General features: G+C 35.0%; 2 protein-coding genes and 1 pseudogene across 4 annotated transcripts; all 3 read left to right on the forward strand.

Moving 5' to 3' along the window:
• The first annotated feature begins 298 nt into the window (after nucleotides 1-298).
• On the forward strand, nucleotides 299-6,096 carry LOC132607107 (uncharacterized). 2 transcript variants are annotated; one of them, XM_060320928.1, is made up of 10 exons: nucleotides 299-504; nucleotides 2,206-2,408; nucleotides 2,517-2,647; nucleotides 2,728-2,813; nucleotides 2,907-3,001; nucleotides 3,781-3,877; nucleotides 4,310-4,424; nucleotides 4,533-4,687; nucleotides 4,774-4,899; nucleotides 5,585-6,096. In XM_060320928.1, the coding sequence occupies exons 2-10, from the start codon at nucleotides 2,227-2,229 to the stop codon at nucleotides 5,807-5,809; spliced, it is 1,212 nt and encodes a 403-aa protein (XP_060176911.1). In that variant the 5' UTR covers nucleotides 299-504; nucleotides 2,206-2,226; the 3' UTR covers nucleotides 5,810-6,096. The 2 variants fall into 2 exon arrangements, with proteins under 2 accessions (XP_060176911.1, XP_060176912.1); XM_060320929.1 differs by having other exon boundaries at nucleotides 2,281-2,408.
• A 4,319-nt stretch (nucleotides 6,097-10,415) lies between these two features.
• LOC132608283 (serine/threonine-protein kinase ATG1t-like) lies at nucleotides 10,416-19,362 on the forward strand (annotated as a pseudogene).
• A 274-nt stretch (nucleotides 19,363-19,636) lies between these two features.
• On the forward strand, nucleotides 19,637-24,707 carry LOC132607104 (disease resistance protein RPV1-like). Of its 2 annotated transcripts, none has more exons than XM_060320923.1 (5): nucleotides 19,637-20,252; nucleotides 21,169-22,276; nucleotides 22,374-22,649; nucleotides 22,758-23,813; nucleotides 23,952-24,707. In XM_060320923.1, the coding sequence occupies exons 1-5, from the start codon at nucleotides 19,762-19,764 to the stop codon at nucleotides 24,462-24,464; spliced, it is 3,444 nt and encodes a 1,147-aa protein (XP_060176906.1). In that variant the 5' UTR covers nucleotides 19,637-19,761; the 3' UTR covers nucleotides 24,465-24,707. The 2 variants fall into 2 exon arrangements, with proteins under 2 accessions (XP_060176906.1, XP_060176907.1); XM_060320924.1 differs by having other exon boundaries at nucleotides 22,374-22,510; nucleotides 22,793-23,813.
• The last annotated feature ends 1,450 nt before the right edge of the window (nucleotides 24,708-26,157 follow it).

The following is a 26,157-nucleotide window of genomic DNA, read 5'->3' on the forward strand; positions in this document are numbered from 1 at the left end:
GGAGGAGGGGTGGGGGCTGGTGTGTTTTTTGAGATTTTTTCCCCACCAATTTTACTTAATTAAGATTTTATTAAGTTGAGCTAAAGTGTAAAAAATAAAACTTAAGGGCAAAATGTTAAAAATAAAACTTAGGGCTAAAATATTAAAAAAAAAAAAAAAAAAAAACTGTTGGACAAGTCCAAAACTCCTTAATCAATAATCAAAAAATTATACCTCTACTCAATAAAAAAAACTTGAGTTACTTCCACTCAATTTTAAATATTTTTAATCACCTATAATTAAATGCAAACGCCTAAAAAAATATACTCAGCAGCACCTAGAAAAAAAATAAAAAAGAACATATTTTTCTCACCCTTTTCTCCGTAGCATAATACCAGAAACAAGCATGGACACCTAAAAAATTTCACTCTTAGGTCGAGGTTCGAAGTCGGAGTCAAAGTTGAGGTCAATATGAATGAATCTATATGACGAAAATATATTTTAATGGCTTAGTTTGATATAAAGGTTAGTTGTTTCTCCATTCTTATTTCATCAATTTTATTTACTTCCAGTCTATTGTTCATGAGGATGACTTTGTTTGTGCCGCCTTCATTTCAGTTCATATATAAATAAATGTGTTGGAATTTTCGTTAGTCTACTGAGGAGCTTTTATTTTTATTTTTGATTGAGTCTAATACTTTTTCCTTCTTGTGTTTTTGATTTAGCTCTCTGTAGGTTTTACTGGGTTTCCTCTTAAATTCTTAACTTGTTTGCTTAGTTAAAATTGATGAGATATAGGCTTATCCATTTAGTTGAATTACAAGCCACGGTTTTGTTGGTATCTGAAAGTTAATGAGCAAATTCATGTGCAAATGCAGTAGATATTTTCAATTAAGTTGCCTTCATTTAGTAAAAATACGTCTTCAATTCCCTTTCTTCGATTTTTTGTAGGTTTAATTATAACCAAGTATAAGTCGATAAAAGCGATCGTGCTAAAACCACGGGACTCGGGGAATGCCTAACACTTTCTCCCCGGTCAACAGAATTCCTTACCCGGAATTTTGTTTTCGCGGACCAAAAATGAAGAGTCATTTCCTTTTGATTAGGGATTCAATAAGGTGACTTGGAACACCAAAACTCAATTCCAAGTGACGACTCTGTAAATAAATAATCCCTATTCAAAACAGTGACTTCAAATGGAAAAACCCTTTAAACAATAAAAACCCGTATGCGTTCATCGCGCGGGGGGCGAAAATCCAATGACACCTTACTTAGAGAATAAAATTGATGAAGGAAAAGTTAATCACCATAATTTACAATTTATTCACAAATGAACAGAGTCAATGATAAAGATAAAACCAGAAGTCTCATTTAGTTTTGGGAATATTGTGAACTAAATCAAACAACAATGAAATCCAAATCTAAAACTTTAACTATTATAGAGTAGAGATTCCTTCCCTGACCCTTCAAAGAATATATAGACACCAATCATCACATCCATGACAATGGCAGTTTTTTTTTTGCGAGCCTGCATGAATAACTGAAGTTTGGTTATGTGATGCTTCTTCAAGGCAGTGTCGTAAATTCGCAAGTTTCACTGTGAAAGTCAAATGGCATCTTCCGAGTTCGATCCAAATATTGGAATTGTAGTATTCGCAATTTAAAGAACTTGGAGAGATAATTCATATAAAATCAAGAAACAACAACGAAGTTAATTGGTTGATGGAGAAGAAAGCGGGAGTAAGAAGTGGAAGAGAGAGGCGGATTTTAGAGGTTTAAATTAAATGAAGAGATGTTAACAACGGTTCACGTGAATGTTGAAAACCAAAAATGAGGTAACGGTGTCTGTTGGGCACAAGTCGTGATGTTTGAGTTTGTTTTAATTAATTAGGAGATGAATTTTAATTTAGACATCTAAAATGTCCAAAAAAGGGAGAAAATAGATAAATAGGAATTCTAATCAATGAGGCGCCACCTCACCGGGCCTATGTCCTGCAATTATATAGATATATTGATAGACAGATTAAATACAAATAAATTGTTTTTATCTCGAAAAAGAAGGATTTTTATGGGAGTGGGGGTAGTGTTACAAGTTTTATCTTGTTTGGTTATTGGGAAGATAATTGGTTGGGGTCAAGTGTGAACTAGTTACCTTGCCGTCCCAAGCCGGTCGGAATTCTGCCGAAAAGGAAAAGGATGTACTCTATCTAACATCACAAATTTCAGCCCTAATTGCAAGTAAATAGAATGGAGCAGAAGCTGTCTTCAGTAGCGAAAAGGCTAACATCGTCACCCATACAGCAACTCTCTTATCTTGCGGAAAGATGCAATGCCATCAACCTTGCTGAAGGTTTCCCTGATTTCCCTGCACCTTCCTACCTCAAACATGCTGCCATTTCCGCTATCTGCTCCGACTTCAATCAGTACAGGTTCAATTAATTAATGAATTTCCTTTCTATTACCCCAACAATGTCTGTTTACATAAACTAGTGGTGGTACATCTACATGCCTTTTTAATTGGATTGACTGAATCGCAGGCATGTTCAAGGAATATGTGACTACCTGGCTAATCAAGTCAAACAAATGCATGGCCTTCATGTCGACCCCCTAACTGATATTGTCGTATGCTGTGGTCAATCTGAGGCTTTTGCTGCCGCAATGTTTGCAAGTATGAATGATTTCCTTTACAAACAAACTCAATTATTATCTCCGGCAGAGATAGATCATGTTACTGTTTTGTTTGTTCAGTAATAAATCAGGGTGATGAAGTCATCTTATTCGATCCATCCTATGAAACTTATGAAACTTGCATTACATTGGCTGGTGGGGTCCCAGTAAGCTTTCATAACTAGTATACTAGGTTCTTCTACTTAAGCTAGTCAGGTTTGTCACATCTAGATTGATAACTTCTGTTGAAACATGGACAGGTGTATGTAGCACTTGATCCCCCTCATTGGAGTCTGGATTCTGATAAACTAGCAAAGTCATTTACTGGCAGGACAAAAGCTATTGTCCTCAACAGGTAAAACAGAAAAGTTTCTGATTCAATATGAGACAATTCTTGAATGGGTTGACATCTGAGTGGAGTATTCTACCAAGTTAGGCAGAACTCTGAGCAACTAATTCTTGTGGACTTCCGCTTATTTTTTCTACATTCTGCCACCAATTCCACCAAGCTGTTAGTCCTTCAGTTATAAGCTTTGAGAACAATGTGGAAAAAAACCTTTAGCGATTACATTTCCACAGGAAAGCTAATGACTTCATTGACTTGAGTACTAAAAGTCATCTTGGTTAAACAAAAATGATTTCTTGTACTTTTATAAGTGTCACATCAGAATGTACTCTTTGATCTATGATGTCAAATTATTCTGTTTGCTGCTATAAGACTAATCAGAGAGAAACTAATGTAGACAACGCATAGCAATATAGCATGTACTCCTTGTTTATTTCTGGTTTCTGCAATGGCCTTTAGTTATGCATGGTTTTGACTCCGAGGAGCACTGACGTATATAAATGGAGCAATAGACACCAATGGTAGAGTTTTGTTGCAATGCAACCCAGGTTGACACACTTGATCATTCAGATAGCACAATACTATTGTGCAAAAGATGTTTAGATTTTCATTAACTGATTTTCTGTCTCAGGAAATCATAAGCTTTTCATTTTTTTAGTCGAACCAATAATTGAGAAGGTTCAGTTTTGTAGTTGCACATATAGTGTACAATATGCTAGACGAAGAGGTTTTAAACTGATAATCCATTTTAGCATTGAATATGTATGTTCTGATACAAAGTGCTGCAGCCCTCACAATCCAACTGGAAAGGTTTTCACTAAGGATGAGCTTGAGATTATTGCTGGAGCTTGCCGAACCTGGGATATTCTAGCTGTAACGGACGAGGTTTGCTACACTTTGTCACATCTTCTTGCGCTTTTCAAAGAAAAAGAAAAGCAACATAATAAGTATATTTAGTCCCTTGATGAAGCTAATCTGCAGAATGCATTTTATATTTACTACTACACCGTGAACCCCAAAAGTAAAGAGACGAAGAATTAAAAGAGAGATGCAATTTGCAGTTCTAAAATTTTTCACTCCTAAAAAACGTATGGTGAAGTATCTAGAGAACAATATTTTTATTTTGTTTCCTTTTTGCCTTAATACGCGCGTTTCTTTTGCACCCTACCTTTTCTCTACCTTCTCAATTTAGGTTGACATTATCCCCTTGACTGATGCCTTTGCGTGTAAGCTAAGATTGTAATATATTTATACATAAATGGTTACCTGGATCTGGAAACAAACATATCCAACGTGGCACTTTATATTTCTCTACAGGTATATGAGCATATAACCTTTGATGGGGAGAGGCACACAACAATTGCCACATTTCCAGGAATGCAGAAGCGGACCATCATCACATCTTCCTTGTCAAAAAGTTTTAGTGTGACTGGTAAGCATTTGATATCCTGCTCCAATGCCAGCATGTTCAAGTCGTTCCTACCTCTCTAAGTACGTTGATTTATTAAATTCTCATTTATCTTCATGCTTTTAATTTCAGGATGGAGGATTGGCTGGGCAATTGGCCCGGCTTGCTTCGCATCTGCAATCAGGAACATCCATGTTAAAATTACAGACTCTGCTCCTGCACCTTTCCAGGAAGCTGCCCTGACAGCTTTGAGAAGTTCCCCTGAGTACTTTGATGCATTGAGACAAGTGAATTTTCTCGCAATTTAGTAGCTCTATTGGTTTTTCCTTTTCCAACTTATTAGTTAATCTCTTTTCACGTCTTTGGTGCTCAGGACTATGAATCAAAAAGAGATTACTTGTCTCAGGTGCTTACAAAAATTGGTTTCCAGGTCCCCTTCAAGCCTAAGGGTTCCTTTTTCCTATTCATGGAGCTTCCCCGGACATGCACTCTTTCTGATGTAAATACTCAAAAAGATTTTTCTTCAATTATCATCTCAAGCATGAATACCTATTTGCCCTAATAGAATTCCTTACATTAGGACTGTCCAATTTAATTGGTATCAGATGGTTAAAAAAGGACAACAAATCTTCGTTTTACTTTCTTTCTTTCTTTTTGACGGGGGTGGGGTGTTGGAGGAAGAAGGCAGGGTGATAGGATTTAACTTTGTTAAGATCTGGAACTTAGCTCAACCAAGAAAAGCTACTTGAACTTTGTCCACCTAAAGAGGATCTTAATCTTTACTTAAAAATTAGCGGAGCTTGAACTGAAGTGTATTTGGCTCCATAATATCAATTTATTTACCTTAGCTTGTGTTTTGAGATCCCTTGAAGAAACATTAGATGGTCCCTGCTTGTATGATGATTCTACTTTCTGGAGATTTTTTAATTTTGTAGAGATTTGGAGAAAGGTTGTTTGGGTTTAGTTGATCATTCCTAGATCATCAAAGTTTAGAAACTTATTTGGAAGTATAGAACTTTAACGATACATGTACATTGAGTGTGATAACTGCCGGCTGTGCCAGCAATAGGTTCAGTATTTTGGATGAAGTTTTTACATCTCAGAATGGCTTGCAAGAACTTCACAAAGCATTTTATTTGGCGTGCTTTAAATATGGTGGAACTGATGAACTAAAGGAATTCCAGGTTGACTTTGTGGAGGGATTGATTAAACAAGCTGGGGTGGTGGCTGTACCAGGCCGTGTATTCTTCCACACCGATTCCTCAAAAGAGGACCTTTCTCCGACTGCTATTAGCTACCACAGGAGGTATATCAGGTTTGCGTTCTGCAAAAGTGAGGAAACGTTAGCTGCTGCTTCTCAAAAGTTAACCGAGCTTATCGATGGTTCAAGGAGACTGGAGCTATTTTAAAAATTGAATAGCTTTCATTAGCCTTTCCAGTCCACGTCGATGTGAAGTGGGCTTCAAGTTGATTGACATGCAACAGGAAAGATAAGGGGAAAATTTCATAAATGACTACATTTTAAGGGTTAAAAATCTGGAGTAGCAACATTTTACTTATTTACAGCTTGTAGCTACTTTTTTATTTGCTGTATTCATTTTTTTTCACTGTATTCAATTTTTGTTTTCGCTGTATTCATGACTAAAATAATTTTTTTTCCCACTGTATTCATGAAATATTTATCTGTATTCATAAATTGGCTTATTTTATTCATGAATACAACAAGTAAAAAACTGAATACATATACACCAATAATTACACAAATGCATCATATTTTCTGATATGTATACAACAGATACATGCGAAAAATACTGTATACAACATAGATACACCAAAAAATTAACAAATACAAGCGAAAAACATTGTATACACGGCAAATATACAACAAATATAACGAAAAAATTAATGAATACAATGAATTGTATGCTAAAAAATTAATGAATACACTGAAAAAGAAACGTGATTTTTCAGATCCGGTACCGGAATTTGACCGGAAAAGCCACCGGCGGTATGACAACGATTTTCGCCAGATCTGCCGGAAATTTCGCAACAACAACAACAACCCTTAAAATACATCCAGATCTAAGATACAAAAAATAAAATATGCTTAGATCTGAGAAAATACACTCAGATCTTAAAAAATCTGATTTGACGATGGTGAGACGATGGTGGCGGTGGCCATGGATTCATTCCACCATGTCGAATCTTTGATTGAAGAAAAAGTGAAGAAAAAAAAAACACTTTCCTACAAGCTTTGATTGAAGAAAAAGTGATTTTAGCTTCAATTGCTTTGCTCCAATGGCGAAGAAGGGAAAAGGAGAGAAAGTTGTGGGAGAAGAGAGATGGGCGAGAGAGGAAAGAGGGAAGAGAGCAGTGAAGAGAGAAGGAGAGGAGAGATGGGCGAGAGAGAAAAGAGGGAAGAGAGCAGCGAAGAGAGAAGCATATTTCATTGATGATGGGGTATTTTACTTTTTATAGATATATAGCTATAAGTTGTATTTAACATATAATTATTAGCTATGGAATGTAATTATTTTAAACTATAGCTACTATATAAATATATAGTAATGTTAGTTATGCTATGTAGTTATCCCAAAGATAAGCAGCTGCAATAGAAGATGTGTTTGTTCTTTGTTGCATGAGAAGAATGCTCCCACCTCTATTGCTATCGAAGCGAATGGGGTTTTGCAATGTGTATTAAAAGATGAAGTTCATGAAACTAAATAAGAAGGATAATCATTCATTTTCTCAAATCTTTTGCGTTTGACTAACCCCAATTACTTGTCTAAACCAGAATCGTGCAACTATTTAGAAAGTTCGTTGTCCATGTTATGAGACGAAGAATGAGACTAATTTGCACTAAAACGCTACACCTCATTTTATGTTGTAGAGTAATATTAGCCATTGTGAAAACTTAATGATGAAACACAGTTCAAAGGAGAATGGCAACAAACATATGCTGAAGCTATTAGACGTGTTGGTGTGCTTATATACACGGTGGGATGAATAACCTCCAAGACGCTGATGTTTGTATGTAGAGGATGGAACTTGTGCAAACCATCTATCTACTTGGAAACAAAAGAATGTCCATATAGTAAAACCTTATTGAACACATAGGCAATTAGTGACGTCGGATGGAAAAAAAAAAAAGAGAAAAAAAAAGAAAAATATCTTATTTTATCTATATATATAATAAAGCTAGACATAAACAAGGTAATGTCGCACTTCTCTTTGTCCAAGAATTTTATTTATTTTATTCTTCTTTTTTTGACTTTTTTCTCTCATTTTTCTCAATTATTTTATTTAAAATATCATCTCCATTACTCAGATCTATTTATCTTCATAAAATTCTACTCTTAATTAGCATAAATTATATTCATAACTATCAAGCCTTTTATGTTCATAACCCCCAATTATTAATTTTGCATTATCAAATCATGTTCATTAGTGAGAAACTGAGAATGTATAAAGGCACCTATTTTGTATCTGCAACGTTGGGGGAGACCTTTGAGTCTCCAGATTATTGGTATATTCAAATTTCCATTTTGTGCAACTATTCATTCTACTATTTTCTTACTTATTAATACATCATAACAATTCAATTTGGAAACGCAATTCTTTCACTATATATGGAGAAGAAAAAATGAAGATCATAGTATGAATTTCTCTTAGTCACGCAGATACCAAAAAATCCAAGGATCTTGACGTCTTGTAATAGATTCAGAGGAAATGAAATATTCTACATTGCTTTAGTATATCTTTTTCAGTTCTCTTTGCATTTTGATTGCTTATCAAATTTTTTTGGATTGCCTAGCATATTTTACTTTTAGCCTGACTCTCTTTTACTTAATTTACTGGGTTCTCATCTACTCTTTCCCCCCTCAATTTTTTATCTTTCATTTATGGCTTTTATGAAATAGGAGAATCGAGAGGGAGGTTAGTTAAAGAATACAAAAGGAGATAAAGGAAGAATAAAAAATGAAAACGGAAACGAATTGGAGAAGAAATAGATAACAGTAATACTATTCAATGGATAAACGCCACAATTTGCAATGTCACTAATTGTTTCTCATTTTTCTTCATGTTTATAAGTTTTATACTTTTATTTAATGTTTTCTTTTAATAGAAGAAATAATTTTCAAGTACAAAATTACTATCTAATTAAAGAAATATAGAAAATATAATGTTGGTGTTTCTTTTGCTAATGTATTAGTCAAAGAGTACTAATAATGTGTATGCACTAACAAACGCCACAGCAACAACAACAACATACTCAGTGAATCCCATAGTGTGGGGTCTGGGGAGGGTAGAGTATACGCAGATCTTACCACCACCTTAGGTAGGGAGGTTGTTTCCCGAAAACCCTCGGCTCAAGAAAAAGCATAGGAAAGGTCAGATACGGGCAAACAAATCAAAGCAATTATGAAAATGAAAACAATGAAAGTAAATAAGCCATTATAAACCAACAGATACTCGCAGAAATCAAGAGACAAGAAATTATAGAGCAATATCACTACTCGTAAGAAATGATAAACGCGACTACCTACTAGCCTTCTACCCTAATATGAGTCCTCCATACCCTCCTATCTAAGGTCATGTCCTCGCTAAGCAGGAAATGCGCCATGTCCTGTCTAATCACCTCCCCCAATACTTCTTCGGCCTACCTCTACCTCTTCTGAAACCATCGCTAGTCAGCCTCTCGCACCTCCGCACTGGGGCATTTGTATCTCTCCGCATCACATGCCCAAACGATCTCAACCTCGTTTCCAGCATCTTGTCTTCCACTGAGGCTACTCTAATCTTGTCTCGGATGACTTTATTCCTAATCCTATCACTCCTAGTGTGCCCACACATCCATCGCAACATTCTCATTTTTGCCACTTTCATCTTCTGAACATGAGATTTCTTGACTGGCCAACACTCCGCCCCATACAACATAGTTGGTCTAACCACCACTTTGTAGAACTTGCCTTTAAGTTTTGGTGGCACCTTCTTGTCACACAACACTCCAGAGGCAAGCCTCCATTTCATCCACCCTGCACCAATACGGTGTATGACGTCATCATCAATCTCCCCATTTCCTTGTTTAATAGACCTAAGATACTTGAAACTATCTTTCTTCTGTATGACCTGGGTGCCAAGCTTCACTTCCACGTCAGCCTCATACACTATATCACTGTACTTGCACTCCAAGTACTCTATCTTGGTCCTACTCAACTTGAACTCTTTAGACTCCAGAGTTTGTCTCCAAACCTCCGGCTTAGCGTTAAACCCGCTGCGAGACTCGTCAATCAGGACTATGTCATCCGCAAATAACATACAAACAAACGCCACAGCCTCAAACATATATGTGTAAAACAAAGTTATATTTTTTTTAAGTTGTATAAAAAAGAGAATTTTTTTTCTTAAGAAATCCTTTTAAATAAATAAATAAAATATTACCTATCTAAGCTCTAACTCTAATGAAAATATTTATAAATATAATATATTTTTTTTTATTTATGTACATGAAAATAATCTCTTCTGTCTTCCATCAAATTATTAAAAAAATCTATTCTCAAATTCTACAACCGCGCGAAGCAGATAAATTCACTAGTGTATATATATATATATATATATATATATATATATAAGCAAGACATAGACCCGGTGACGTGGTGCTCTAAAAAACTAAGAAATCTATTTATCTTTTTCCTCATTTTTTTGCTTTTTACCTTATTTTTCTAATTTTTCTAATAAAAAAAAGTTAGCGCGGAGCTACAACTCTTTAACAGTCACAACTTTTCGTTCAAGTTGCCATAGTAATAGTCACTTCTTTCCGTTGATCAACATGGAAAACCACTTTCCTCCGTTATGAGTTTTTCTTTGCCCATTAAACTATCACTACTTAGTTACTCCTTCAATTGTAAGTATCTCTCATTTAATCCATTGAATCAGTTAAGTTTCTTTGTCCACGAAATTCTGTCCGTTCAACATGGAAAACCACTTTCCTCCGTTATGAGTATTTATTTTCCCATTAAACTACCATTACTTAATTACTCATTCAATTGTAAGTATATCTCATTTAATCCATTGAACTGCTTTAATTTCTTTGACTAAGAGATTTATTCATAAAAACAATGGAAAATTCTGTATACTCTGAAAAGAGCAAAGGAGATAGTGGAGTACATGAGAGAAGTGGTGGAATCTGTGAGTTCAATAGGAACGAGGCCAGATTCTAGAAGTGTTAATAGTGTCACTAGTCCAGAATCCTTCTGTGAAGGTAAATGTTGCGGTCCCTACAATTGATAATGTTGTTCATTATTTACGGAAACTTGAATGACATTATCAATGATCAGTCGTTGCGGAATCTTTTCGGTCCATTTGTATTCTAATTAGTAGTCTTTTTGTTCTTGTGCCTCACCACCAAAAAGAAAATGCAAATACGCTATCAGTTTATCCACGGCGTGGAGCAACATTTTTTTATGATATTCTACTCTGAGCATGTGATTAAGCTGTAGAATATAATATCGCAGCTTTTGGCCGGACGGTAATTTAGTGCTTAATAGTTTTTGCACTAGATACAGTAAAAGTTGTGACCCTATAGAATATGTTCTCTGGGTTTTGGAGGGTGTAGCTTTGATCTTCTTGTTAACATGCATCAGTGTATGGCTTGTTCATATTTCACTTGCAAAAGTTGAAAGTCATTAGGCAGAAGATTTAGTGCAAAAAGATAATCATTGTATGACTTCTTCTTCATTATTTGAGAAGACTTGCTCTATCCCTCAGGCTGAAAACTCTATTTTCCTTGTCTTGGAGTTTTGTGCTGGAGGGGATCTGGCTTCTTATATTCGGAATCATGGTAGAGTTCAAGAATGTGTAGCTAGAAACTTTATGAGACAGATTGATAAATGTTTGTTTAGAATTCTTTTTATTATCATGCTGTCCTTGCTCAATATTTGTACAACTGATGCCATTCTGGTTGCGATACTCTAGGAGCTGGCCTAGAGGTACTAAGCATGCACCAAATCATCCACCGTGACTTGAAGCCGGAGGTATAAGTTTTTTGTTTCTTATGATCATAAAGTGAATGCATTTCAATATGCACAATCTAGATATTGTAACCGGGTTTAGCTTCTTCCAGCACAGAGAATGTTGTTAGGTTTTGGTCTTATGCAACAAAGCCTAAGGGCCGTTGAAGCATGTGGGATATACTTGTGAACATGCATAAAATAAACAAACTTAAACTTTAAGTGGTATCAACAAATCTGAATAATACTTGGAATAGAGTATACTCACTATTTTTCTCCCAAGACATATCTATACATCTTTGAATCAATTTCCTCTTGCACCATATCTTTATGCAATTTTGTATTGCTGATTTCTTAGAGGTTAGCTAGTTGCACGGAAAGGTGGATAAGCCCGAAGCTTTTTTTTTTTTGGTCATTTATTTTGCATAAGTTGATTGAAAAAATGTTTTCTTCAACTGACATTTCACAGTCCTATTATTGTCTTGAGCTGATATTCAAACCACTTTCGTCGGCTGAGGAGCTGAATGTGTATGATCTACATGTAATTTAGAAATGCTAGGTGTACTTCAGCTTTGGAATTAAAATAATGTAACTCAGGATTAAAATAATGTAACTCAGGAAAAGGAAGTTTGAGAGATAAAATAGGGCCTAATTCTTGAGATATGGTGAAGAAGGAAATGAAGAAGCATGAAAATGCATAGAGTCGGAGAAATTGTGTCCGAAAGAGAAGAAAAATAGCATTAGATATCTATGAGAAGAAATGATTAAAGGAGTCTCCTAACACAGAACCCACAAAAATTTAGTACACCGGCATAACAAATCTACAAGTGGGCCACATGACTTACAATTCTTTACCTGGTAATCTTTTTGTTTTTGTTTTTGCAACTTTCTATTCGTTATTGCTTCATAATAAAAAGGTTCTATTCAGCATTGTTCTCTTCTTTTTGTCTTGTTGAATTTTGTTCACCTTTGAATACTTATGCTCATATTACATGATGTTTATCTTATTTATTTATTTATATGTCTGATATTTTTATAATTTAGTTTTGGTTCAGAACATTCTGTTATCTAGCATAGAGGATGACCTGATTCTTAAGATTGCTGATTTTGGTCTCTCAAGGTAAAGAAACGTGATATGGAATTTTCTAACAGGGAATGTCAAATGCTTGGCAACATTAACAATCTCTTTATCTTATTCTTGGAGCAGAATGTTAAATCCGAACGACCTTGCAGAAACAGTTTGTGGGTCCCCTTTTTACATGGCTCCAGAAATTCTACAATTTAAAAATATGATAAGGTAAGAATTAATCATTAAAACTATATTTTACACAGATTGGACAAACTGCTGACACATTCTTCTGAATAGGTTGATATGTGAAGTCTTGGTGCTGTTCTTTTTGAACTACTTAATGGTTACCCTCCCTTCTGCGGTAGAACTAGTGTTCAGGTAATAGCATTTCTTCGATGCAAAGGCCTTATTCTGTTTGTTAGTTCACCGTCTTCAATTATTTATATTTTAAAAAAATAGATTCTGTAGAATATCAAGGCATCTCTACGTCTTCCTTTATTTGAGATTCTGCAGAATATCAAGGCATCTCTACGTCTTCCTTTATTTGAGATTCTGCAGAATATCAAGGCATCTCTACGTCTTCCTTTCTTTGAGCCGATTCTTCCTCCGTTGCACCCGGATTGTGTTGAATTGTGCTCAAGACTATTGTCTATCGATCCAAGTCTGCGGATTTCTGTACTCAATATCATTTGTATTGCCTACCTAGCTCATTAAATTTTGATAAATCTCCTTATATCTGCAGAGAAACGGATCTCTTTTAAAGAGTTTTGTCAACATGACTTTTTGAAGATGGACGAAAGATTCTTTGGCTATATTTCTTATTGTGGTGTACTTTTAATATTATTTTATAACACATATTTATAATTTTGGCTATATCTTTAAGTAGCAGTCCTCTATGCGGCTATATGTCTGTACTTTGTTTAGCCTAAATTACGTTTATTAGTTCACCTTTTTGCACAGATTGTCCTTCAAAGGCGCTGGTCTTTAATTTTTGCCCTTCGCCTAAAATATCCCGAGGTTCTGAGTTCAAACCTGGCTCAATAATAAAAAATAAATTCGCAAGGCAGAGTTTCATAGTAAAATTAGGCTTATTCAAGCAAAAGTTAGGTCTTAAGGCAGAGGTTTGCAAAATTCTAGCTGAGTAAAATAAAATAAAAAATTGCCTTAAGGTAAAACTATGCCTTAAGGTAGAGTTTGCAGTAAAACTATGCCTTAAGGTAGAGTTTGCAGTCAAACTCTGCCTTACAATGCAGAGTTGTAGAGTTTTACAGGGAAACTCGATCGTGCGATTTTTTAAAAAAATTTTGACTGAGCCGAATTCGAACCCGAAACCCAGAAGTTTTAAGCGAAGGGAAAAAATTAAAGATTTTCAATTTGATGGGTAAAAATTAAAGACCACCTCGAAATAAGTGCATTCCTGCGAATTGCCCTTATTAGTTCAACTAGTTAAATTATTTCGAAACAAGTCACAAGCAATGTAATTAATTCAAATCGTGTTAATTCCTTTAATAACGTGAATAAAATGAGAGCAAAGTAATAAGGACAACGATACGAATAATTAAAAGTAATTAATTGACTAAACAAAAAAGAGACATATTCTTATCGATTCTCCAGATCATATTATAAATATTGCTAAATTTAATAATTAACTAAAGAAAAGAGAGAGATATTCTTATTGATTCTCCAGATTATATTATAAATATATTGCTAACACTCGTGTTTACGGAGAACAATTACAAGAGTTGCGTAATCAGGTGAAAATTCGATACATACAATCGTCAACAATGAGAATGAGGAGCTCAGGCTGGGCAGACAACGCTGGAGCAAAGAGTTGAGGAAGCTATTCAACGCTTAGAGAAGGACAGCAGGAGCTTGAAGTTCGAACGGCGAGCTTCAACCTTGAGTTGTCCGAGGCAACCAAGAGAGTCCATGACCTTGAGCGGTGGTATTAACTCAGAAGGAAGTGTATGCGAGTCAGTTGGCTGACAACACCCAATTGGCTCAAGTGTGGAACCACTATGTTTACTAGGGGATTAAAAAATATATAAAAATAAACACATGAAATAAGTCAGGGTTGAATATCTACTATAAATATATGGGTGAATATCATTTTCACCTCTCAACTTGCTTTAAAAAATAAATTCTCCCCTCAATTTTGAACAATGGTCATTCTACCCCTTTTATCCTAACTGACTTTTCTAAATTCCTATTTTACCCTTACATTATTAGCTTCTCTTTTTTTTTTCCTTTTACTTCTTTAAAATCATGATTTGTTTATCTCGTTAATCTATGTAACAAATTTCCTATAAAAAATAAATATTTTTTTCGAGACGGAAAAAGAAAAGTGAGAAATACTAGTTGAGTATATAACTTAATGCCGTTGTATAATGAAATAAATGAGAAGAATAGGATTTTTTTTTTATTAATAATAATCAAAACTCCGATATCTATATATACAAGTAAAAATAATAGGTAATAATAAATTTATAAATATATTTTGATGCATGTAATACAGAATAATTAATGAAAATAGAGGTATATTCTATAACAAATTCCTAAATGATTTTATTTTTTATTGTAAATGAATTTTAAATTGTAATTTAAAGTATTCCATTAATGACAACCAAACTCATTTATATCATATCATTATACTAAAAGTGGGAAGGCTCTAAGCCTAAAGTTGGATTACTAAAATGCCCATTAAATATTGAACAACAAGTTTATCCTTTTCTTGAATCCTAATCCTACAATATCCTTGTACCAAAAAGTAAATTTACCTTCCAATAAATGATAAATTAATACGACAATAGACAAAGCAAATGCGAAGACATTATTCATTTAATTACTTACTCTAAATAAATATTTATACAGAAAATTATTTCTTCAAACGTTTTTATTTACCTCCCAATAAATGATGAATTAGTACCACAACAGACTAAGTAAATGAAAAGACAATTCATTTATTTACTCTAAATCAATGATTATACAGAAAATTCTATCTTCAAACGTTTTATTCATGTACATCATTTAAGATCTAGCTTCTGCAATTTTCATGCATGCATCACAATTTAAGACTAGCTTTTATAACTTTATGTTGGCTGTACATAATAAATGCCATTAGAAACTTAATTATATTAACCAATGCTCTTTTCATTGCTAGAGAATTTGAGGAGTTGGTTTGAATATCTTATCTTGGACCATTCATTTGCCAAATTTCGGTTCAACTCATTCCTTTGCTTTGCTCTCATTCTTTTATCAATTCCATTCACGACAAGATGGTTTTTGGTTCTGGTTTTGTAGAAAATGTTCACTCTTTTCCTCTCTTACTCTTATTTCTATTTTCATTTATAAATTGAATTTGTGTAAAGGGCAACCCGATACACAAAGCATCCCGCGTTAGCACGGTTCGGGGCATAATTTGAGTTTCTGTGGTATTGTTTTTCCTAATTTCGTTTCTCTTTTTTTTTTCTTTTTTTTTTTTTTAAAAAAAAAAAGAAGCGTGAAGTAAAAAACGAGCCAAAACATCAAGCTCAAACCCCGCGCAGAATCATCAAATATCAGAACATGTTCCCTCAATGAGTTGCAAGAGGTTTGATTATTTTTACAACTCATATTATTTTGCAAAAAGGAAAAATTACTTTCACAGTCTTTAGAGATGCAAATCCAATTCTTATAGTGCATCTTACACGGATTGGTTTATTGATTCTTTTTCAAGATATAATATTGAAAGCTTCTCCGTAGATTGCAGGGATCGACAAATTGAATTCATGAGAAATGCATATCCTTATGAATGCTTATTTTACCAGTACATCTTTCCAAATTGTTTATATCTTTTTTATTTTTAATTTATCAAAATAACGATAGTCCTCCTTAAAAGAGAGTACTGCGAATACGTAATTAGGCATTTTGGTTTTTCTCTTCAATATTAAAATGATGGTGTGGACTTGAGTTAGCTAAATAGGATAAATATTTATCGTTTGCAAGAATTTAATTACACTTTGATATGGGTACACGTGCAACGCGTGTTCTAGATACTAGTATTGATAATAGAGATTAAGACAGAAGTGAAACTTAAATATACATATTCATATATATGTAAAAATAACAGGTAATATGTGTGTGGATATATAAATGCATGTACATACATCATATATACTTAATGCATGTAATATTAAAATATCAATCATAAAAAGTAACATTAGATTTTGTGATAATTCATAAAAGGATTATTCTACTTATTATGAATTTAATTACATAGATGGAGAATTGAAATGAGAAGAGTAAAATAGACATTGTATAGGATAAAGGGGGGAGATTGTCTATTGTTCACGGGGTTTGATTTTTAAAGCAAAATTGAGAGCGAAAATCATTTTCGCCCTAAATACATAAAAAAAAAAAAAAATTAACGTTATACATACAATATAATTTTTCGCCCACAAGAATGCACCGCAGGCCGCACTAGTGAAATCCAAATAGATTAACCGGGCTAATGATGTTGCTAGGGCACATTTGCAGGCCCAATGTGATGACTTGGGTTGACAGCCCAAGAATTCCGAAGATTACGGAGTTGGATGCCATGTAGATGTAATAAAAAATAAAAATATACTTCTGTTTGAATTTCTTAAAAATAAAACTAATGATACTAGTATTACTTAAGGGAGGCACATATTAATTTGTCCTTTTGAACAGATTGAATGAATCAACATCTAGATTACTTAGTAAAATACAGATGTTATTTGGTGGGATCAAGCAGAGTGTTGCTCCCAAACGCACACGCAAGTATACGTGGTCGTACAAGTAATATAGACTGTTAAGTCCAGATATCGATCCCACAGAGACTTAGATTCTACTGTCAAACTAATTCAAATTCGAATGAAACTATTCAAGAAAGTGAAAATCAAGATTGTTTGTTGTACTAAACTAAAACTTGAAAAGTAAACAATTTATGATGGGTGTTTTTATGACTGAGACTATGTTGACAAGGACTGTAAGAATTATTAGATGAGAGAAAGATCTAGGGTTATGGCTTTTGACAATCCAGTTGATCTTCAGACAATTCCATCTATTTTATTTCCTGGGTTACTAGTTGACGGGTTAATTATGTTTTATGATATTCTCTCGAACTTCTCACAAGCCTGTAGATGTTACCTTAATGCCTATATCTCTATGGTCATCAGTTGTAACAAGAACGCCTTTATTTTACCGTATTCAACTAAGTAGGGCTAAAGGGTATATCTCTATCCTCAGTAGCGAAACGATTTAAATCGAACAAACTCTATTTATTCTTATTACGTACGTGAATTCCCTTTCTCAAGTTCAATTCACGTACCACAGATAGTGTCTAGCTATTGGCCAGATAATCAAACAATTAAAACCAAGAATAAATAAGCAACCCACAATATGGAAAATCAATAGATAATAATTGTCATCAAATCAACTTTCAAGTCTTTCGCCACAACCCTAGAACTAGGAGATTTAGCTACTCATGATTCGATCATAGACAATAGAAGCCATGAATAAACTAGGGTTGAAAAAGATGAAAAATAAAATAACCTAGAGAGAGAAAAAGGAGAACGGTGGCTTACAAATCCTTCTCTAATCCCCGAATACCGTTCTCAGCGATAAAAACGTGTATATATAGGCTAGGGTAAAAATAATAAATAAGGAATCCAAATCCTAGTCTAATCGGGAAAACATCCGCAGAGTCCCGCTTTCCTTCCGCATCGCGGACGGATCGCGCAACCTGATGTCTGAGTTTGGTTGTTCTGCTTTCTTCACGCGATGCGGATCGATAGCCTGAAGTTCTGAAGCTTCTCGCGATCCTTCCGCGATGCGGAAGGAAAGCGAGGTTCCTTCAGTAGTTAACTCTTATTTTTCTTCTTTGTTCGTCCTTTGCGGTCATCGACTCGTCACCTCAGCCAATCGACATATGCTACGAATTCCAATCACTTCAAGCGCATTTTCCCTCGTTTGTCGTCATCGTACCTATACACATGAAAATGTAACGACATAAGTTCAAATACGACGGTTACGTCATGAATTAAGCGATAAAAGTCATAAGAAGAAGTTGTAATACGACACAAAATATGATATTTGTGCCAAATATCAAAGAGTTTTATGTATAAATAGAACAGGAGAAAGAATAAATCCATCAGTGTAGCTGTGATTAGAATGTCATTAAAATACGGGAGTACTATATAATGATGCCAAAATTATAAAGGGTTATACCACTGATTAAGGTAATTAACTGACCGTTTTGTTGAATTTAACTCTTTGCCACCTAAGGGATAATTATATGCTCTATGATTCTTGAAGAGACATTGTTAGGCTTTGATACAAACTCCTATATTCATTTCTGGGTGCAGTTTTCGAGAGAGTACTACCTTTGTCCTCCAACATCATATAATAGCAATTAAGATCATTTTGTTATTGCGTTAAAAGTCATATTCGGTGGAGAAAGTAAGTTATTCGGCCATAGTTATTTTATTAAAAATATAGTATAAGTTGACGGACTTTACTGATATAAAGATAAGATAAGTAGTTCTACCAGATAATTTCACTAAGTTGAGTGATCATTTGAGATATTTACCCAGAGAACACTCATCAAATCTGGTACAAATATGGCGTCCATTGTGGTTATTCTTCCTGTTTCCATTGTCTTTTCTTCTTTTCTTTTTTACTTTTTTTAGTTATCAGATTAGAGAGGATTTTAGATTCAAATTCATGGTCATCTAAAACATTTTTCTTCGAGCTCAAATGTTTGTTTGTTCGAGCAAAAGGTAGTGACCCTTCATACAAGCTTGCGCATCTGAACAAGTTTATTCTTTTCTCTAACTTTCATACAGGCATGGCTGATCATACAGGTCAATTATCAATCATCTAATTTGCGACGGTAGTTTTAAATGCCAAAAGTGTGTGCCTTTGTCTATCCAATTCCAAATTGTACATTCATTAAGATGAAGGCTTTCTAGCTAGATACTTCCAAAAGTACCTCATAGAAATATATGGGGAAAGGGAAAGAAAGTTGAGGACTTCCAAGCAGTCAAGAATAGTCACTTAAAAAAATTGGAGCATCTTTCTTATTAATTTAATCAACCCAAAAAGAAAAAGTTATCCAACCCAAGTCATATGCCACTACCAAAATGCAGATAACAATAACAAAGCAATTAATTAATTAAATAATAAGGAATAAGGAAAGAAGGGACAAAAGTAGCTGGTTATGGAAAAATGAAAATCATGTTGAGAGATTCTCTCTTGTAATTTGCATCTCCAACTTCCATCCATGGCTGTTGACCAATCATCTAATTGTCAGCCTTCACTTCCAGTTCGTCCTTGGAAATATGACGTCTTCTTGAGTTGTACAAGTAATGATACTTCAAAAGCCTTTGTAGATCATCTTTACTCAACACTTTTCCATGTTGGGATCAACACATTCAGAGGTGGTGATGAGCAGCTCTCTGAAGTCGCGATTAATGCAATTGAAGGATCAATTATTTTTATTAGTATTCTCTCAAAAAACTATGCCTCATCTACAAGGTGTCTGAATGAGCTTTTGCATATCCTTGAACTCAAGAACAATTCCAAACGGTTAGTTCTTCCAATATTCTATGATGTTGACCCTTCTGATGTGCGCAAGCAAAGTGGAATCTTTGCTGAAGCCTTTGCAAGACACGAAACATGTTCCCAAGAGGAAAACAAAATTCTACTCTGGAAAGCTGCACTCAATAAAGTTGGTAATTTATCAGGATGGGATCTCCGGCATATTGCTCAAGGGTAATATTTCCTTTTTATAATTTCGTTCCTATGTTCTATAACTGTAAACTACATAGAGGAAGAATGAAGGGAATATCTTATCGAGTGGGAATCCAATCAGTGGCAGACTCAGGATTTTGAGTTCGGGGTGCTTGATAATAATAGAGAAGAAAAAATAATCTAGCATTTAAAAAAATAAAGTTCCTAGTGAGATTTGAACTCTGTACCCTTTAGTAACAAAGCCTCCAAGCACCCTCCCCTAACCAAATTACCTATCAGACTTATCACTTCATAGGTGCTCTATTATCTATTTAAATCTGTTTCCTTTATATTTTCTATACAGATATACACTCCGTGACTAAGTTCAATGGGTATTGGAGCACCCAAAATTTGCTAGTGGGTCCGCCCCTGAATCCAATAGGGATTTGGTTCCTCCTCTCTCAAGTGCTTAAGTTCCCTATCTCCATGACCACCTCACATAAAAGCTTATGATGTTAGAGAGAACATAATTTTATTTAACAAATTATATCTCTAACAAGAGAATCAGGTGATACAATTTTTTTATTTAGCTAAAGCAGACGACAATGTCTTGCAAGTAGTATCTTTTTTAACAATACGAAGTATTTGATACTAGATTCATCAGTCTATCAAATGTATAGTTCAACTTGAAGTTCCTGCTCAGGTTAATTTGATTCCCAATGCAATTCTTCAAGTAGGTTTCACCAAATGATACTTGCTTGAAGATTGAATTTTTAACCATACGCTTGGAGACGATTATTTTGTTAGCTCTGTCCCTTTCTATTGCATTTTCTAGTTGCAAAATGGCAATTCCTGTTATTGTTCAAGAAGAAAATGAACCAAAGCATCTGTTGAATGGTGTTTTTTTTTTTTTTTCCCTTTTGCTGTGTTTCGCTGAACCAACTTATCCACCTTGCAGGTTTGAATCAAAATTTATCCGTATAATTATTAAGGAAGTCTTACATGAAGTCAAATCTCAAATACCACTTGATATTACCGAGCACCCTGTGGCACTTTTCCCCCGTGTTAATCAAATAGAGAAGTTATTGTTCAAAGGAAGTTGTGATGATATTCGAATTATTGGGATTCATGGCATGGGTGGAATCGGCAAAACAACTCTTGCAAAAGCTCTGTTCAACCAAGTTCTTCAGCATTTTGAAGCAAGTTGTTTTCTTGAAAATGTGAAAATAGAGGCTTCTGAAAGTCAAAATGGATTAGTTCATTTACAAGAGGAACTTCTTGAAAAAGTTCTTAGGAAAAAAATCAAAGTGTACAGTGTTGATGAGGGCATTACATTGATCAAAGAAAGGCTTTGGCAGAAAAAGGTTTTCATCGTCCTTGATGATTTGGACGATCAATGCCAGTTAAATGCATTGCTTGGAGAACGTGATTGGCTTCGCCCGGGTAGTAGAGTTATCATAACAACTCGAGACAAGCATTTGCTCAAAGAACTACAAATGAATGAGCAATACGAAGCAATGAAATTGGATCACAAAAGCTCTTTACAGCTCTTCACATTCCATGCTTCCAGAAAGGCAATACCCCCTGAAGACTGTACTGAGCTTTTGAAAGGAATTGTAACTTACTGTGGAGGAGTTCCACTAGCTCTTAAGGTTTTGGGCGATTATTTGTCTGATAAAGAGATCACAGAATGGAAGAGTGCCTTGGAGAAATTAAAGACAATTCCTTCTAACGATCTCCATACAAAACTCAGAATAAGCTTTGATGGACTTCCGGATGATTTTACTAAGGCTGTTTTCCTTGACATTGCTTGTTTCTTCTCCAAAATCCAGAAGAGTGGGCTCGTAGGTATATTCACAGCTTGTGGTTTCTACCCTGAGGTTGAAATATGCGAATTGATTGACAAATCGTTGTTAACAATTGATGAAAATAAGCAGCTGAACATGCACAATGTGATCCGGGATATGGGACGAGAAATTGTTCATAGGGAATCACCCGATAACCCAGGCAAGCGTAGCAGATTATGGCACCCTAACGACATTTTTGATGTGCTCACTGGAGAGAAGGTAACAATATTTCATTTTGTTTGTTCCATTTTTAATAATTCTCTCTCCCCATAGAAGCCATGAGTATACATTAGTGTTACTTAATCCTTGCTTACAGGGTACAAGAGCGGTTGAAGCGATAGTCCTTGAATCTCCGGTTTTGAAGGGTGTACCTTTGACTACTAAAACATTTGAAAAGATGGAAAAGCTAAGAGTCTTGCAAATCAATCATGTGCAGCTGTATGGAAGTTTCCAGTATCTACCAGAGTCTTTAAAATGTTTGCATTGGTACTGCTGTCCTTTGAAATGCTTGCCATCTGATTTTTGTCTGGAGAATCTTGTTATTCTCGATATGAGTTTTAGCAAATTCAATGAATGCCAAGCGCCTTTAAAGGTTTGACATGTCTTCTAGCAGTACTGAATTCTTTCTTCATTTTAATGTAGAAATTGAACACGCAAAATCTTACTTACCTTCTTCTTTGTGTTCTACTTTTGGAATCAGTATTTTAAGTCTTTGAAGAGATTGATATTCTACAGTTGTGAGGACCTCAAGAAAACCCCGGAGTTAGTTGGTTTGGATAGTCTTGAGGAGTTATCATTTGGTTACTGCTCAAATTTAATGGACCTGGACTCAACAATTGGAGACTTGAAGAGACTTCGTATTTTAGACGTGTCTGATTGCGAGAAACTACTGAAACTCCCAAGTAGAATCTGTGAGTTAAAATCACTTGAAAAGTTATATCTCGATCGCTGCTCAAAACTGGAAGAATTGCCTGATGATTTGGGAAAGTTGGAAGGTCTAAAACAATTGAATGCACTTGCAACAGCTATCAAAAGAGTACCTGGTTCTGTTGAACATCTAAAGAACTTGGAGAGGCTACTGCTATCACATGACTTCCTATTTAAAAGACAATTTAAATTTTCTGACATATTTCGAACTTGGTTCCAGCCAGAAAGAAGCCTTAGTCAAGGGGGGTATATACCTTCGTCATTTTCAAGTTTAAGTGCTTTAAAAGTTCTACAAATTGAGAACTGCAATATGTCTGAAGATGATATTCCTTTGTCTCTTGCGAGTTTATCTTCTTTACAGAGTCTATGTTTTAGCAATAATAAGTTTCATTCCATACCTTTCGACCTTTGTGACCTTTCTAGTCTCAAGTATCTCAATTTAAGTGAATGTCCAAATCTTAAAGGCATCCCTGAAATTCCTCTCACTCTACAGAAACTCGTTGCTTATAAGTGCAAGTCATTAGAAAGACTTCCCAATCTGTCCCAATTGAAAAGGTTGGAGGAATTGGAATTGTATCGTTGTGAAATGTTGACGGAGATTCAAGGCTTGGAGAATCTTGATTCTATTAGACGAGTATACTTATGGAGCTGCAAGACTTTTGGAAGAACACTAGATGTATCTAACTTGAGTCAATTGAAGAACTTGGATCTTAGTCACTGCGAAAGATTGATTGAGATTCGAGGCTTGGAGAACATTCATTCCATTCGCTACATCAACCTATTCAATTGCAAAGCTCTTGGAAATCCTTTCACTGAAGACTTCTTCAGAGTAAGTAGTATAGAGCTTTACTAACTCTGCACTTTCTAGTTTTCGACATTTAAAATGTTTTAAAGAAGTTCATTTTGATGTTGTCCCCACGTATCCTAAAAACTTATAGTGTTACTTATTATATTTTGCATGAAACAGGCCCATTATGTACATGGCAGTGAGCTCCAACTAGGGCTTTGCAATAGCAAGGTTCCGAATTGGTTTAGCTACCAAGTAGATGGATGTTCAATGTGCTTCAATATGCCACTACAGGTTGAGAGGACATTCTTAGGCATGTTCCTTTGGATTGTTTATGGTACCGTGGATGAAACTAAGAATGTTTATCCTAAAGCCACCATAGTCGATCTAACAAATGGCGTTGAGTTTAACCATCGTCTGTGGACAACCATATCCTTTGCAGAAAATTCGTCCATCCATTACATACGACCAGACTACTTCAAATGCCCAGTTAAAGGCGGAGAAAAGATGAGCATTCATATTGAATGCTATGACTTCCCAACTGAAGATTTTGTGAAGATATGTGGAGTTCATCTATTGTATAAAGACAAGAATGGCCAGGTTCATTCTGTGCCTGTGAGTTCTTCTCCTTGTTTTGACAGTGGAAATGAAGTGGCAATCAACCATTCTTGTAGAGATAAGAGTGGAATCTGATTCAGCACAGCTAGGATTGAGAAGACAATCATTTTGTTCTAAGCAATTTCAGGCTAGTTTTCTGCATGCTTTGTCCTGCTTTCAAAGATCGTTGCATCCTGTCAACTATATTGCTGATTGGTTCTGTCATGTACTTTTGCATCCCCTTGCTTACTCAAGATTAAGAATTATCCATAAAATAAGGTCAACAGGTTGAACTCTCTGTTCATGTATTATGCAGTACATGTCTAATGTAGTTAAACATCTGCAGTAGAGTCCTACTAAAGCCAGTACTATCTATATATATTTTGTAGTATATGTCACTGATAATACTTATACGTGTCCAAACACGAGTACACATAAACTCTTATCTCTTAACAAATGACAAGAGTCACCCTTAACACTAGGATTGGTCTTTGACACCTACACGACTGAACCATATTGTCTAACATCCCCCATCAAGTTGGGGGTGGGGTTTTCCATCACTCCCAGCTTGGATTTAAAGAAGCGAAATTGAGACTTAGTCAGCGGCTTTGTATCTACGACCTGGGGCCCTATCGCGGCCTAGATGCCAGATTTGGGTCGTGACAATTATACAGTAAATAGATTGCATGGTGAGAAGTCGTGAGTTTTCAATAGATACACCTAATCTAATCCGCCTTCACCCCCTAAATTAAAGGCGTTTCACAATGCTATTTTTTTTTCCTTGATGATTTGAGCTCCTTCTGAGTTGGTTTTTAACTCAAAATGACCAAGGACGGGGGAATTCGTATGACGAATAGAGGATTGAATTGTTGATTCCGAGTGGTAAGAAAGTGAATGCTCCTTGTCATGTGTTTCTTCCATTTTTTCAAACAAAATTAGCTATAGTACCCTGCTTTGGCTCTTTATTTCTTGTGAATTTACTAAATCAACATTCTTTTTAATTTGTTATTTGAGTCGTGGAAATAGCTTCTTCCAGAAATGCAAGGTAAGACTGCGTACGGTAGACCCTTGTGGTCCGACTTTTTCCTGGACCCCTACATGGCGGGAACTTGGTGCACTGGACAGCCTTTTTTTTTAGGCTTTCATTTGAATTTACTTCCTGCTGTGAGCTTTATGTTTGATAGAATAGCAGTGGTTGTGTTTTTTGTTTAATGTAGAACATCTTGCGGAAAGTATCCAAATTGCACTTTGGGCAGTTAACAATCCGTTTAGCTTTGTTCAGACCCGTTAGCAATTGGACCAAAACCACCCATATATTGTTTAATTAAAAGTTAAATACGCTATCTATGATAACACATAGACTAAAAGAGGAATTATGCAATAATACCGGGGATTAAAAATGTTATTTTCCTTCTAAAAATGGGGAATGTTTTCTGAAACAACTACACGAGGCTTCAAAATGAAAATGAATCTAGTTATTACCAACGTACCCTTTATTTCAAAGATCGTTATCGATTATTTGTACCACGCACTATGAGTATTGAGTAATATATTTAACTTTCTCCTTTCGAATTCATTTCTTAAATATTAACCTTGAATAATAACGTTGAAACAACTTTTGTATATTTATATGAATTATCTTCAATTACTATTTAGTTTTGGTTTTGATTTTGAAATAATTTGAATTAATAAATATAGCTGTAGTAGGAATGAAAGGAAACTTAACTGCATAATTGATCACAAACAATGGTAATCAAAAGCCAGATTGCTCAAATTTATTGTAAGCAAC

This window comes from Lycium barbarum, chromosome 8 (genome assembly GCF_019175385.1).
Source record: "Lycium barbarum isolate Lr01 chromosome 8, ASM1917538v2, whole genome shotgun sequence".
Lineage (NCBI taxonomy): Eukaryota > Viridiplantae > Streptophyta > Magnoliopsida > Solanales > Solanaceae > Lycium > Lycium barbarum.